Source organism: Vipera berus, assembly GCF_964194415.1.
Source record: "Vipera berus genome assembly, chromosome: 2".
In the NCBI taxonomy this organism is placed as follows: Eukaryota; Metazoa; Chordata; class Lepidosauria; order Squamata; family Viperidae; genus Vipera; species Vipera berus.
Window position 1 is genome coordinate 179,643,004 of NC_138203.1, and position 16,819 is coordinate 179,659,822.

General features: G+C 39.8%; 1 protein-coding gene across 1 annotated transcript in view; it reads right to left on the bottom strand.

Moving 5' to 3' along the window:
• The window catches only part of DNAH9 (dynein axonemal heavy chain 9), a gene marked incomplete at both ends in the record, with an annotated part of 232,762 nt that overhangs the window by 106,107 nt on the left and 109,836 nt on the right, over positions 1-16,819 (bottom strand). The window contains 5 exons of the mRNA XM_081320420.1: positions 5,499-5,732; positions 6,389-6,550; positions 8,385-8,527; positions 10,680-10,803; positions 12,751-12,913. Of these exons, the coding sequence (XP_081176546.1) occupies positions 5,499-5,732; positions 6,389-6,550; positions 8,385-8,527; positions 10,680-10,803; positions 12,751-12,913 (826 nt within the window). The remainder of the gene's footprint in view (positions 1-5,498; positions 5,733-6,388; positions 6,551-8,384; positions 8,528-10,679; positions 10,804-12,750; positions 12,914-16,819) is intronic.

A 16,819-nucleotide genomic window follows, 5' to 3' on the forward strand; every position in this document is an offset into this window, starting at 1 on the left:
AGCACGGGGGGAGGCTCAGCTAATCTCAATGTACACATGTACTTTGACAATAAAGGTTTATTATTATTATTATTATTATTATTATTATTATTATTATTATTATTATTATTATTATTATTATTATTATTATTGCCATCTCTGTTCTGTAACTCACAGGAAAAAATGTAAAAAGGATGGACTAGATGGAGAGAGGGAAGATATATCACCAAGGCAACAAACAGATAAATGTGCCTTAAGTCCATATGAAGGTAAAGATTTATGATGATATCTTAAGATATACATCCCCCCCACGCACACACAATTCACCTGAAGATAAAAGGGAGAGGAGGGAAGGCACATTCAGACTTGCAAGATTCTCTTACTACATAGTGCCATGCCCACGATATACAGCTTTGCTGAACAGTTAATCTGTTCTCGAGTCCTGTTGTTCGGATAGGAGGCATATTTATTCTTTGTTTGGAGGAATGGGATAAGCACTTCAATCAGCAAAACTATGTGGCGCCATTTCATTTATTTAAAGATCTTTGGACAATTGGAAAAAATAAACGAAGAAAGACTTTTTCTTCCCATATTTCAGATACAGCTTATAACTTCAGACTGAATAACGTTGTGACGGTGAATGCGCATACGAATAGAAAGTTTATCGGGTTTTAAATATTCTGATGAGGTACTGAGGTTTTGATTTGTAAGGCTCTACCAAATCCATGGATCAGGTGCACAAAAAGAGAGAATCTACAGTTGCAATCACCTTTCTCTCTTTGTAAGAAGAGATAGAATGTATAAAGAATAGAGAAAATCACATTTTAAAAAGTTTCACAAAGCTGCAGAGCATACAGTAGGCTTTAACAACAAAAGGAGGAAGGCCAGCTATTAAAAAATGCACAATTCTTCTATTAAGAATGGATGTAAGAAAAGGCACATAGAAAAAGTATTGGTCTTATGGAGAGAAACTCCAGGGAAAACTTTTTCAGAACAAAGCAAACCCTGAAAATATTTATGCTCAAACAACATAGTACATGTCACAGTATGTGACAATACTTGTCCAATATTTTTTTTCTTTTGAACAGATTATCCCGGCGGGGAGCAATTTGTGAGTGGAGAAGTAGCAGGAACAGTGGCACGTCTATTTCCTGGCCTAACATTTTCCTCTTTCAATTCACTGAATAAGGCTGGGTTTTTTACCCCCTTAGAAAGTTTCAAACATATATTTTGTCTCTGCAAGTGTGAACTGAAGGTAGATGAAGACATTCAAGATGCTGGGACTGAGAAACGGTGGAAGTGAATAGGTAAGTGCCCTTCATCTACTGCTCCCAAGCATTACATCAAAATTATATCCCTTGTTTGGAAAGTATTATAAAAAAAATCCATTGGCCGATTTAACACACAAGACATAATATGCCTTGTTTGGCACTGAATTGAGGCAAAAGCTGCCACCGTGATATATAAACCAGGGTTTATGGGGGTATGAATTATGACTCCAACTAACCTAAAAGTTTGGAATAAATTCTGCTATCAGCCATATAAAAAGCTTGCAAATTGGATCACTTAACCTACAAGAAAGGGCCTACTGAGAAACATACTTAGGACCGACTCTGCTTTGAGGAAGATTTGGGCAAGTGTTCCTTTGGAGCAACTTCTGCACTTGCCAGAAGATGCTTCAATAGAAGAAAATCAGTTGACTCAGTCTAATCAGCCCAATGGTTCTCCGAGGCAGAGCAATTGACTCTACTGAGACAGCAACACACAAGGTGTGAAGCATGTCATCAAGGGAGACTGACTACAAACTGTTAAGGTTTAGGAAATGATAAGGAAAGCAGTGAGTAAGTAAAGAGCAGATGCTTGGCTTAGCTCGTGTCATGGTTTTATGTTGATCTGGTTAACAGCTCAACTTTGACAGCACTGTTGATAAGTTGATGTTTCTCCAGGGTTTAACAACACCTGCACACACAAAGAGGCTAACTAGTAACCAAGGCAACATAAACCATTTTTTTTAAAAAGGGGGGGGCAGAAATAACATACAAATCCAGAAACATTCCTTCTGCTAGCTCTGTCTCTATGTGCAGAATTGGGAGAACAGAAGCAAATCCTCTCACTTGTCTCAGTAGAGATGATCAGCAATAATCACCAAATTGTAACTAATTAATGTGTACGTTTCGCTTTGTTAGAGAAAGAGGAAGATCTGCTTGCTTTAAGTAACTTTTGAAGGAAAGGAGAAGAAAAAGCATGCTGCACTTAAGCAAGGCCTGAGCCTTGTGATTCGGTGTGTGTAGAAAGAAAACCCACACTCTAAGAGTTTGAAGGAGAATGCCAGCATGTCTTTTAATTCCAATTGTCTGGGCCGAATGTTAGGGTGTAATACACTACATCAGAAAGCTTGGCAGTTAATTGGTATAGCAGGAGAGTGTGGAGTCTACAGTGCAATGATTTTTTTTTTAAAAAAAGAAACGCAGCGTCAACAAGTTGCCACACATACAGAAAGACTAGTACAAGGCAACCTCTCTTTCACAGCAGGAAGCATGCTTAAAAATAAAACGATTGCCCAAAGTTCTTTTTCCCAGCAGGTCTCATGTTCACAGAAGGAAAAAGGATGGAAACTTCAAAACATTTATGGAAATAAGGAAATAGTTGCAACAAGGGAGAAGAAAAAGAAGCAAAGGTTATTCCAAAAAAAAACCAACCCAACAACAACCCAGGATTATTCTGACTGGCCAAAACTTTTTCAAAGTTTTATTTTAAAAAAATATTTTAAAACTAGAACAGCTAAGCAGCAAACTGAGTAGTGATTCAAAGCTGCAGATCAGAAGCTGGTTGCCTCCAAAATAAAGCAGCATCTCATTCAAAGGAGATTGTTCTCCACAATTAGGTTCAGCAAGAAGCCAGAAAAGAATCAGACCAGAGAAGCTGAGTGGTGCTTTCAGATGAACTACAACTTATAAACTGCTCTGAAAGTGCAGTCGGGGAGAAAAATCTTCACTTCTTCCTTCACAATAATTCCTCTTCAAATTTAAACTAGGTTAATTCTTATTAACTTCTCTATAAGAATATGAAAGCAACATTTGCAACAAATTATAGGGGTGCTTTTTAAAAGCCATATAAATTTTATTTTGGAAGATCCTGAAGATCCACTTTGAGAAATGACTGAAAGGTGATAGAGCTGGGGTCTCAGTTCACACTCCTTATAGATTTTTGTTGGAGTTGTGTCTTTACAACACTCCCTTGATCAGAGGTTTCCATATACCAGGTTAGCAAGCAACTATCCATAATATAAAATGGGCTTGAGAATTTCTGGCTGTTCATGTTGGAGGCCTAAATCCAATGGTACTGACTTAAAATCTCATGACCTACTGAACAAAGGGAGAAGTACTCTTTAGACGGACCTTGTAAGAACTTACTCTGGGCAGATAGCAGTAGCACTTAGACTTATATACCACTTTGTAGTGCTCTACAGCCCTCTCTAAGCAGTTTTACAGAGTTAGCCTATTGCCCCCAACAATTTGGCTCCTCATTTTAACGACCTCAGAAGGATGGAAGGCGGAGTCAATCTTGAACATGGTGAGATTCAAACTGCCGGCAGCCGGCAGGCAGCAGAAGTAGCTGCAGTACTGCATTGTAACCACTGCGCCACCACAGAAGATACATACTTTCTGCTTGGCCTTTTTCCAGTTTAAGCCACTCTTTGCTTCCTGGATGCAAGAGTGGACAATCCTTCCCACTCCCAGCCTTCTGAAATGCATTCAGAGCTTATGATTTCCAGCTTTGAATTGGAGCTGTATTTTCTGACCTGAGCAGGCTTGAGACCTTCAGAATGAATAATCTCTACTGATTAGTTCTATTCTGGTGGCAGCCCCAGGTCCAATTGATGCCCTGCCAATTGTTGGTTGATTTTCAATTTTGAAATGGATGCATTTATGGCCTCTTAAGCCCATTTTTGACCCTAGAAACTCATGCTCCATTCAACCAATTCAACTCCCAATAGGCATCCCACTGATTTCTGCTCAGCTGGATGAAGCTTGCTCCTCTTGCTTCTCCCCCCCCCCTGCCCACAATACTGCAAAACTTCCCTTCCTTTTACTTTTAAAGTAAAAAATAAGCTGAAATATTGCTACTGTATTCTTATACAATACAATAGCAGTATAAGAATATAACTCCTTTTTTTCTACAGATCAGTGCTTCTTTCTACAAAGTTTCCACAGACATTATTATTATTATTATTATTATTATTATTATTATTATTATTATTAATTTTATTTGTATACCGCCCTTCTCCCGAAGGACTCAGGGCGGTGAACAGGGCAGTACATATTAAAAAACAAAATACAAAAATTAGAAAAGATTAAACAAAATGCCCACGAATAAGTTAAAACACATTAAAAAGTAGGTTAAAACACATTAATAAAACCCAACCCCATCCCATCAGGCCAGGCCAGCTTGTTCAAAGAGGTAAGTTTTGAGATCACGCCGGAAGGAGCGGAGGTCAGGCGCCATCCGGAGCTCGACCGGAAGATGGTTCCATAAATCCGGTGCGCCCACAGAGAACGCCCTCCCCCTGGGGGCCGCCAGTCGGCATTCTTTGACCGGTGGCACCCTGAGGAGGCCCTCTCTGTGGGAGCCTACTGGGCGGAGGGAAGTTGACGCCGGCTGCAGGTGCTCCCCAAGGTATTCCGGACCCATGCCATGTAGGGCTTTGTAGGTCATTACCAACACCTTGAATCTCACCCGGAAGACAACTGGAAGCCAATGCAGCTCGCGGAGCAGAGGTGTAACATGGGAGTGTCGGGAAACTCCCAACACAACTCTCGCGGCTGCATTCTGTACCAGCTGGAGCCTCCGAGTGGTCTTCAAGGGTAGCCCCATGTAGAGAGTGTTGCAGTAGTCCAGACGAGAGGTCACGAGCGCGTGAGTGACCGTACGTAAGGCGGTAGGAAGGGATGTAGGAAACAAAAGAGCAACCTGTTCCCCCCACTTATTGCAACACTGAAGCTGCAACGTACGGTAAGGAAAAAACCAAGGGCCTGCATTAGTATCAAGGGAGATCCTAAGAGAAGAGGTGTGTGTGTGTGTGTGTGTGTGTGTGTGTGCGTGTGCATGCGCACACACAGATGTGTGTGTAAGCATTGCTAAGCAAATCACTGTAAGTTAAGTAATGTAAATAACAATCAAGTCAAACAAAATGGAGAGACTAAGTAAGATGCGTCAAACAAGCCAGTAACTTTTTTTTCCCCAGAAACACATCTCCAGTTCCTGTTGAGCAGAATAAGGAAGCATCAGGCAAGGAATAAAATGTCTTTCTAAATGTATTGTCCCTCTAATCAAAAAGATTTCCTGCTTATTAATATCTCACTACAACTCACTTGACAGTGCTATGAAATCCAAACAAGAGTCCATGCATCCAAATGCAAGTAGCTCTCCACGAGCATTGCACACATAATTCTTTATACTTCGTTTCAGAACGTTTGCATGAGTCTCCAGCCTTCCAGCTAAAACAGGAGCCTTCTCACCTGGGCCGATGTGCTGCTGAGCTTCTGTAGACCATTTTCTAATCGCTCCATCTTTGCTGTCAGTTCTTTTCTCTTTTTAAGCAGCAAATTTTGGTACAGTTTGATTTGCTCCAAGAACGACTTGGGGGTGGTGTAATTATAACGACGTTCGTTAGTCAGGTAAGAATAAGACATCTCATTGACACTAGTATGAACATAAGCCATGAACTTGCTGATAGATTCTTTCACGGGAGGCTTGTTCATGATGAGGATAATCAAAGAAGATAATGACAGTGACAACAAGAACAATGTTAAAAGAGAAACTATTTCAAGGTGAGTAACAAAGCAATTTGACTAAGTTTCATGGATACGTCTTACATAAAGCACCGATTACCAAACTGAAAAACATAATATTCTAGGAAATACATGAAACTCCTCATCAACAATTTCCTGATTTTGATATTATATGGAACCTGATTAGATTGCACTGAATTATTTGTAACTTCAAAAATACCAATTTTATGCATTTAGTGTTGTAGTCTAATTAGTACCCCAACTGAGTTCCTTTACATTGCCCTTCCTCCTTTAATTATTTTTCTTCCAAAACAGCAAACCTGTGGTTCAGGGTGGAAGTGAGAGACCAGACCAAAGTCACCCAGAGCGATTCCATAGTTGAGGTTGAACCTTGGTCTCCGCAGTCCTAGTCCACCAGCTGAACCACTACATCACACGGCTGGAAAACATCTGCATACAAGTACACGCTACTTGTGTAAAGATGGGGTGAGGTAGCTTTTTCTCTTTGTCTGCAGCCATAAAATGCCCAGAAGCACCAGACTTGCCTTACAAAATAAACAGCTGTTCAACCTTGCAGTTGAGATAAAGCGTTTGACATGCTCCTAATATTCACTTACCTCAATGCCTTCTGTCCCTTGCAAGAAGCGCAGGCTGACTGACTCCAGAGCTTCCTGAGGCCACTCATGGAACCAGTCGATCGCTGTACAGTTCACAATGGCTGGGAACCTCCGGCTACGAACTCTCAGTTTGTTCCCCACTGGAGAAAAGCAAAGTGCCACCTGAGGAAAGTAGAACAAGCACGGAGGAAAACAAGGTGAACAGAATTAGGAAGGAGGCAGGTCTTTGCTTTGTGACTTTCAAAACTTTCAAGCTATTCTGAGGTTTCCAAAGATGCATGGCTCAAAATTGTTGAAAGGAAAGCATTTGAGCAACAAAGATGATCAGGAGACTGGAGGCTAAAAAATATAAGGAACGGCTGCTGGAATTGGGAATGTCTAGTTTAATGAAGAGAAGGATGAGGGGTGACATGATAGCAGTGTTCCAATATCTCAGGGGTTGCCACAAAGAAGGAGTCAAGCTATTCTCCAAAGCACCTGAAGGCAGGACAAGAAGCAACGGATGGAAACTAGTCAAGGAGAGAAGCAACCTAGAACTAAGGAGAAACTTCCTGACAGTTAGAACAATTAACCAGTGGAACAACCTGCCTCCAGAAGTGGTGAATGCTCCAACACTGGAAGTTTTTAAGAAGGGACTGGACAGCCATTTGCCTGAAATGGTATAGGGTTTACTGCCTGAGGAGGGGGTTGGACTAGAAGACCTCCAAGTCCCTTCCAACATTGTTGTTGTTGTTTTCTTGATAGTGAGAATATTCCCTGAGTGATTATTAGTGAAGCAGGGTGTTACAACTATAACAGAAAAGTGATTTTTTTTAAGGATACACAAAAAATAAAGATTGGCAAAGCTTAGGACCTAACTAACTAACTACTGCTAAGCTTGTAAGCCGCCCTGAGTCTTCGGAGAAGGGCGGGATATAAATGGAATTTAAAAAAAAAAAAACTACATCCCACCAGGAGGAAAGTGAAAAAACAAGAGCTCCATGCTTGCATATTTGGGAACCAAGGCAGAGAGAAGCAATACTAGGACTAGTTTCCTATAGACAAAGAATGATACACAAAGTGGGAACACAAAGAATTCCCTCATTATCTACACTGTTCTTGTGGATTGCTCTTTAGTCATGGTTTCACAGCAGTTAGAATGCCGTATTGCAGGTTAACTTTGCCCACTGCCAGGAGTTCGATCCTGATCAGCTCAAGGTTGACTCAGCCTTCCATCTTTCCAAGTCAGTAAAATGAGGACCCAGATTGTAAATTCCCTAAAGAGAGTTGTAAAGCACTGAGAAGAGGGATATAAGTCTAAGTGCTATTGCTATAGTCAGAAACTTGTGCAGAGCAGTAGGTGTCATTGAAATCACTTTTCCAGCAAAAAGAACAAGCCAGAAACAGTAAGGCACAGCACCTCAACCTAGACCAGTGATGGTGAACCTTTTAGAGACCGAGTGCCCAAACTGCAACCCAAAACCCACTTATGTATCGTCGGATGCCAGGTGGGTGTGGTCTACTGGGTGGGCATGGCCAATTAGGTGGGCATGGCCAATTGGGTGAGCGTGGCTGCGCTGGTAAATGGCAGACTGGGTGGGACTAAAAAGTTCAATCAATCAATTCCAACTTTGCGAGATCTTTTTTTTCCTGCGAGAAGTTGAAATTGATTGATTGATTGAACCTTTTTTTTGCACATGGTGGCAGAGGCCTAAAATGAAAAGGTTTTATAAAATCCAGCTGAAGGCCTAGGACTGGGGTGATGGCACATGTGCCCAGAGAGAGGGCTCTGCGTGCCACCTGTGGCACGCGTGCCATAGGTTCGCCACCAAGGGCCTAGACTCTATTATTTTTCTTGCATAAAAATGTGATTATTATTCTTGTGTTATCCAGGATATAGATTCCCCCTCCCCCCCTCCGTTTGCAGTATTTAAACAGCAACATTTCGTCAATTGCAGATAAATTGTATAAAGATCATCTTCAGAAACATCATGCAACAAAAAAGAGCAGGTCCTACCTTGAGCTGTCGTCTAACCCGTTCAATGAAGAATTTCCAACATGCCTCCCTCGTGTCCATCAGACCATGAGTTTTTACTTCATTCCTCATATTACTTATGATATTTTCTACTTCTTCATCAGGAAAAAGATCGGGAATTTCTCCTAGAAACACAGGATAACATTTGATTCATCACAAAATTCCATACCTGCAGCATTCCCTATCTTGCTGGAGACAAAGGAAAAGACAATCGAGAGAAGTAACAAATTCATTTCTTTTACTTCCAAGGGCTCTGATTCTATAACAAGTGAAGAAATATAGGGGAAGATAAAACAAAGGAATTAAGAAATTTAAAAAAATGATACATCTCTAGCACACAATGGGAAAATTGCTGAAAAATTATTTATCATTACTGGCCTCTAGCTACAGTAACCAGCCTTATAACCAAGGCAGAAACAGTGAAAAAACAATATGGTTCAGTAACAGCTACCGCTATATTTATGTGGTTGATGGGCATCTTTCAGCCTAGAAGTTGTACTGTAACTGCTTTGCTAATAATGTATCACAGATTTCCCTTTCCCGAGTCCCCTTTCTGCACTTGCGACTGGGACAACATCCTGCAATGTTGGCTGGGACTCTTTTTGGCCTGTGGATTCCAATGAAGTAAATAGGTGCTACCGAATAGGCTTTCTGCCTTCTATGACTGTTCTACCTGGCTCCTTCAGGAGGCATAGATAAGAATGGGTCTTCTTGGATCTGGGAGACAAACCTCTCCTCGAAGCCCTCCCTAACAATTATGACAACTATCATCTGGTACTCAACTTTCCCTTTCTTGAGATGGTGGTATAGAACTACAGATGATACCGTAGTAGCTTGGTAGTTGCAAAGACCCCTGGAAGAAATGGATTAACTGGATCCTTTTCTGTCAATATTAAGGCTTAAATATGGAACAGAAACGTTATTCACAGAAATTACTTAGCACTTAAATGGAGGTAGTGCGTGCTTCCACCCCTCCTGAATCTCTCAGTGGCATTTGATATAATCCTGCTTACAAGGATTGGAGAGTTTTCAATGGCTCTTCCTTTCTCAGTGAGCAGACTGAGTTAGTCGCTACAGGAGAAGAGAATTCAATCTGGTGGCCTTTCATATGTGGAGTCTGTATTATAGAACAGCATTCCTTCATATATCAGACTCAGCCCTAATTATATGGCCTTCCAGAAAGCATTAAACACTGAATTATTCCAGATGATCTTTGGAGGTTGACTGTTGTCTTATTTTTTTCTCTATGCTCCTGTTATAGATGTAGTGACATAGGTATTATGATTTGTGTTGTCACTGATTGATATTTGTTAGCTCATTGTCACAGATGGCTTAATGTTGATGCCTATTGTTTTAGATCTCATGATGGATGTTTTGTTGTTTTGTTGTTTAGATGTAGACGTTTTCAATATTGTTACATGTTACGTGTCTCTAAATGGTAGCCTATAAACATACAGTTAAAAATTAAGAAATGAAGAATTGCTTCACTTTAGTATTAGTTAAACCCTGCCCCTCATTTTGGCCCCACATTTGAAGAAGAATTCAAACAAACTGGAATTGGTTTAAAGAAGCACAATGCTTAGAAATTAAGTTTTACGAAGAGAGACTGAAGTAGCTGTGAACGTTTAGCCTTTACAAGAGAACAGTGAACAAATATATGGTATCACTTTCAAATATATGAAAAGCTGTCATGCGGAAGATCAAGAACTATATTTTATTGCACCGCAGGATAATGGATTTAAATTACAGCAAGGCAGATTCCAGATTTTTGAAGAGGAGCTTGATATTAGAACTTATTACCAGAGAGGCAGATATTCAAGCAAGTCTAGCCACCCACTTTTCTATGGTGCTTTAATTTGGATTCTGCCCTGACCAGGAAGTTGGAATTAATACTTTAAATGGGTTGCCTCAAATTTAGAATTCTAAGCAGAAATATTTATATGCATATAAATAGAACAAGGGTGATGGAAACTGCTATGTGGCAAATAACGGTGCTGGAAGTTACATGTAAATTTGTTGTAAACATCTGATAGCTTCGTGGCATAGTCACACATGATGCTGTGTCCTATCCTTAATTATATCCTCAGTATAATACCTGGGGCACACAACGTGCTAATCCAAAGGCCAGGTTCCCACAACATGCTGAGCCACAACCCAACCAACCCCATTTCAGTCTAGCCAGCATGTTGTGTGAACTCAGACATTCTGGAGCAAGTTTTTCACAACTCTAGTTTCCTTTTTCCTACAAATGAAATTGAAATTGCTATGAATACATACCTGAAGCTAGCAAGTCATTTACCAGAACTAAGAATCTCTCATCAGCCAGCTGAGTATCAGTCAGAAGAAAGACAGTGCCCACATTCTTCATTCCTGCTGTAATATATTGTGCTGCTAAGTCAGCCTGTAAGTACATGAATATTTCAGATCCAATTTTTAGACAACAGCTGTAAGAGGAGACTCAAGTCATCTTGGGTACTATTACATTGAAAATTCATTGGTTTCTTAGAGTCAAGACCACACCTTTAAAATCACACTACTGATCATGGGGTACACAAAACAAGTTGAAGGAAATACATAAACACAGTCTCTACTGTAACTCCCTTTAAAGAATCTGTATAAAGTCCTTTTCATTAGGAGACCAATCCCTACTATTGTAATGGAAACTTTTTTTCTCTCTTGGAACATTCATATGTTTTTTAAATACATCTTCATAACCTTGTTTTTTAATTAAAAAGGTGCTAAACTCAAATTCCCTCATTATTTGTTGTGCTATCAATCTGAGGTGAACTTAGAACAGAATCAGTTATTCTGAATTAAACATTCAAGAAGGTTATCACCACCATGGTCCTAGATCACCTCAGAAAACAAAGGGGAAAGAGATGCTCTCCAATGAAAATATCCTTCCTGGGAAAGTTACAGCTGAGCATTACTGCTCAACAAGTTTAGTTTACCATTTACAGATTCTGACTGAGAATAACTTTCAAGTAAACCACTCCTACATGTATTCTGAGGTAACTTAGTTATATATTCCTGGATGGGGGAGGGGGAGGGGGAGGAGAAACCACATTTTTACTAATGTTCTTTAAAAATGTGAGTCCCAGCTAGGAAACAAGGAATTATTAGTGTTAAGATGTAACATGAGCAGGGTGCTTTTTTTGTAAATCTGCAGTTGATAAAGTGAAAATATTTACTTCCTGTAAAAATATGTGTGCTTGTTATGCTGTCTAATGCACCAAAAACTATAGGGATGATTTTGCAAGATCTTTTCCATAATCTATTTTGATTGTTCACTCTCTAGTGCCACTAGTGAACAATCTAGTAAAGAATTGTAACTTTTTCCAATCTTTTTTTGCTCAGTTCTATTTGTTCCTGGGTATTGCCACATCCACAAAAATTACTCTTTTCTTTCAATTATTCTTATACCTGCCGTGTTGTATTCCAAGTGGCAAGCAGTTTTTATACGTAAATGACATAAAATGTTAATGTCATCATTTTCAACCACTGTTTCAGTGTTGTGATTATACCACTTTCTGAAAACTCAGAAATTATAATTTTTCTACAAATACCAATGCATTATAGTGACTACTCTATCATGGCATTCATTATAGCAAGTCCAAGCAATTTTGGTTATGATTATGGTTATAGTTATGTGACAGTATTTCTTAATTTAACATTTACATGAAGTCACAGGGACAGATCATCCATCAATTCTTGATTAGGCATCATCAGTTTGGTAATAGTACTCAGCCATGCATTTCATCCCTGGAATTGGCTGAGCTACATAGCTGACCTCATGTCCTAGTAGCTGGAAGTAATGAGCGTATGGGAGGTGTAGGAACAAGCTCAAACTCACTTTTAACAAGACTGAATGGTTGTGTGCGTTACTACTGAGGACCCTTTGACCCTGATTGGGCATGTACTTTCCCATTTGGGTCTACTGAACAATCTGGGATTGCTCCTGGAATTAGGGTCCTGCTTGAAAGTAGTAGGTGAGAAATGTAGATAGGAGGGCTTTTGCACAGAGTCACCTTGTATGCCATTGTATCTTTTCTGAACTAGAAAGCCCTTCTCACAGTGGCACATATCTTGGTCAACTCACAGATGCACTACTGCAATGCATTCTATATGGAGCTGCCCTTGAAATCTATTCAGAAACTACCTTTTGTATAGAATGTAGTGGCACAACCAGCCATAGTTTAATCACACCTTGCTCAGGTAATGCCCAAGTTCTGTGAATGCACTGGTTCCAATTGGCTTTCAGGTATAATTCAAAGAACTATTTGCCACATTTGAAACCCTATTAGCTTAGAGGCTATGGTTAGGGTCTTCTTGTTTATAAGCCTCTCACCTTCAGATCAGGAATCCCATAGCCTTTCCTCAAGGTGATTTGGAAAATCTCCAGAGAGCTAATGAAAGCTGCCAATCTCGTCAGACTCTGTTTGCCACTTCCGCCAACACCCACCAGCAGAGCATTCCCTCTGGGAGATTCCAAGATACGGTTGATTCGGCAACTGAACAAAAAGATACACAATCATTTCACATTTAACCTTTGTTCTGAGGAATAAATATCAATATATGGCACATGGACTAATCTGTTAGATTCAAACCTTGCAAAATCTTACGTCATTAAGTTTCTTGATTAGCACAGAGGAGTACACAGATAATCTTGAACAAGACAAGCAAAAAATCATAAGCAATCTTCAACTTAGTCCTTGGAAAGAAGATGGGCTAAGAAAGAAATTCAAGATAACACTGTCCTCATCCTGTTTGATATAAGAGTGGGTGGAAGATACCTCTGACAGGCTTTTAAGATTCTGTTTATTATATCTTACAACAATAAAGTTCCTATAATCCTTGCAGGATCTGACTTCTGGCCTGGCCTCCTGAAGGGCTGTCAATGGAAAATCTCATTATCAGTTCCAGCTGGGTAGTCTTGTGAGTTTTTCCCCAAAACTAATTATTAATGCCCATTTTAGCCACATCAATTAACTTTTGCCATGTCTCTGACACATACCAACCTAATTATGTTCATTTGAGTCTCCTTAAAATACCATTTAAATTTACATGTCTACTAGATCTTGTCAAAAGAGTTTCGGTTAGCCAAATGTTTTTAGCTTATGTGCCTAAAATATACCGCAGATATAATTCTCGACTCAGAAGCCTGCTTGTATGCTTTCTTATGATTAGGAGGATATTTCTTAATGGGTAAAGTCCTGACTTGGGAACCAAGAAAGCAGAATGAGAGAGTAACTTCTTGAGAGATGGCAATTACCAATTAATTCTCGTTTTGTACTTGTGTCAGGAATTCACAGCTGCTGTGAAGTCATCAGGTTCTGAGGGGGGGGGGTTTCCCTTTATTTGGCCTGCTGGCCACCATGTGGCATCTGCATTTATCACAATTATTTCAAATTGTTGCTTTGTCATCCTGGAGAGTGATGGGCACTTACCATAACCCCACCTTTCAGAGAGAGGCTCATCTGGTTGTCTTATCTGATTCAGATACAAAACCTAATTAATGTAGTAATGCCTACCTTTGGCATTTTTTCCCCAGACAAGGTATCTATCCAATAGCTGGAAAATAGCTTGAGTTCTGAGTTCTAATACGGCTGCTCATTTCCATTCATGAATTAGACCACTTCCCTTTCCTGATTGTTACCAGAGTTTTAAAAAGCTAGGAATAATCAACAAGCTTGTTATCAAGTTTGTTATGGCAAAGATGTTCACTTAAATTAGGAACCAGAGGGGTTAGAGATAAATGCAAGAAAGTATCTTTTAGTGGCATGCACAACAGTAGTGCTTGCTAGGCTCCTTGCTAAAGAATTGCAGAAGAGCCTGGACAAAGAAAGGTTACAGGTTATGTACTTTCGGTTTGTTACACAGGAATGGTAAAGAAAATATTTTCAATGACAATAAGATCTCTAAACTAGAATGCCTCTCACACTACATTGGGGATGGCTTTATTATAAGCACCCCGGCATTCCTGAATAGTATCTGAATTCCATTCATCTCAGATGCTATTATTAAGTTTTATAAACAATGGCACTTATTGTCCCCATGTACTGACCCTTTCACACCATGCCTTTCATGTTGTTAGAAAGGACAACAATCTGAGTTTCATGACTCATCTCCACTCCAGGGGCACAGATCCAGCCTCCTGCTTTTATTTATGACTTTATTTCGGGAATGATTCTATTCTTTCTGAAGCCCTCTCTACTCGTTGAATTAAATTGAATCAAATGAGATAATCACTGGAACTTAACAGTGCATTCTGGCTGGCAACATATTGTTCTTTCTGTTGCCCACACATTTTCATACTTCTTGAGAAGACTGGGGCAGGGAGGGGAAAGGTATGAAAGGTACTTGCTCCAACCTGTTTCCCCATAATGAATGGGAAGGTTGAAGACGGTTTCTAATTAACCAAGATGCAGTGTCTATGAGAATGGGAACCTGGTTACACAGTTTTCACTGCATGGAAATCTTAAGTGGATGCAGTCCACAGATGACATGGAAACGTCAGAGTGAAATTTCCTATCTTTTCCCCCTGATGCCCAGAAATAATTTGTCTCATAATGCACGCGCGCACACACACGCACACACACACACACACAAACACACACATATACATGTGTAATAATACACATGTATAATAATTATACACACATACACACAAGCAAACTATCTCTTTCATCTCTGCCATTCTTGTGACACATAATATCACCAATATCTGACTACCTACATTCCAAGAAATTGTTCTTGAGCAATTTTGACAAAATCCAGTAATTATTAAGGATGAGGACATGCAGGGCAATCTTTTGCTGATTGGCAAAGATGGATATCAACTTCTGAGCCAATGATTCAAGGATTAAGAATTCTACTATATCTTCTATGTCTAACATTCAGTTCCTACCATGTGAAGTTTGAAGGAGGTTGTTTTTTTTAATGAACTGAAGCTTCCTGATCAGCATAAACCAGCATGAAAAACAAAACTCACACACCAACAATAAAACCAAATATTGTAGATTGGCTAATGCTATCAATGAGACAGAAACTGAGTCAGAAAATACAGAAATGTGGGTTGTTGTTTTTACAGACTCATTAAATAAGTGTGTTTTTAGAAGAGGAATAAAGATTTTTACATATTCTGAAAATATTATAAAGATAGGTTTTGTACGTGTCTCCTTAGGCAAAGAATGCTGGAATATGAAGCTGCTATCCAAAATATCTTCTCTGTTTAAATAAATAATCTTTCCTAATCTTTCCTTTTCCTATAAAAAGACCATTGTGCACATTTTAAATGGATGGGCATGCTCACAATTGATTTTCCAGACTATGAGCAGAAGCCAAATCACTACAACTGCTTCAGTGCCATTGCATTTTAATCCAAATACTATTTTGCTCTGCTTGTATTAAATGGATCTGCAAATAAATGCCCAGCAGCTGACTTTGGTGGCTTGGTCCCGCCTGGAGAAGCAGAGATTGGAGAATCCCTTGTAAGGTTCTTGTGAGGATTAGATCCAATATGTGACAAATAAAGTCACTCAGATCCATTCTGGGTTGGAATCATCAGTCTTGTCCTCTTATCCAGATTAAGTTTGACCCAGTTACTTCTGAGGAAGTGGATGAGGTTCTTCAAATGTTGAAGTCTATTACCTATGTGTTTGATCCATGTCTCTCCTGGCTAGACAGGGTGACAAATAGATGAGTTCAAATAATGGAATGCAAGAATGAGTAGTTCTGCCTGCCTTGAAGAAGATGATGGTTAGCCCGTCCTCAGGAGACCCTTAAGAAGAGGACAACCAGCACTTTCCAAGGATTCTGGAGAAGACTGATTACCTGAAACCACTGCAGTTGGGGTTCAGGCCAAAATATAATGAGACAGCATTGATCATACTTGTAGTATGCTCAGGATGGAAATAGTTACCCATCCTCTCCCTTCTTGATCTCTGAGTAATTTTTCATACCATTGGTTATGATAACCTTCAGAGCTGAGGGGTTTGGGAGTTGGTAGCATTGTTCTTCAGTGCTTTTCTTCCTTCTTCTGTGGACCCTTCCAGATGGTGTTAATGAGGGGAAGGAGGTCTAGCCCTAGGCTTCTGCTATGTGTGGAGCCACAAGTTTCAACTCTCTCCTTAGCCCTAATTAATATCTAACTGAAACTACTGGATAAGTTATCTAATGGCATGGGGTTAAGTTTCGTTGATATACTGATGACACTCAATTGTACCTCTCTCTGCCCTGCACCATCCAAGTTATACTGTCAGTGTTTTTGCAGTGTCTGCTTCAACCCAACCGTGACAAGACTGTGCAACTATGGGTTTTAGGGCTCCCCATATCTGATGATTTTCCATCATTCATTCTCATTGAGGTGTACACTGTGGCAAGTGGCAGCTGTGGCCCCAAAAGCCTTTACACAAATA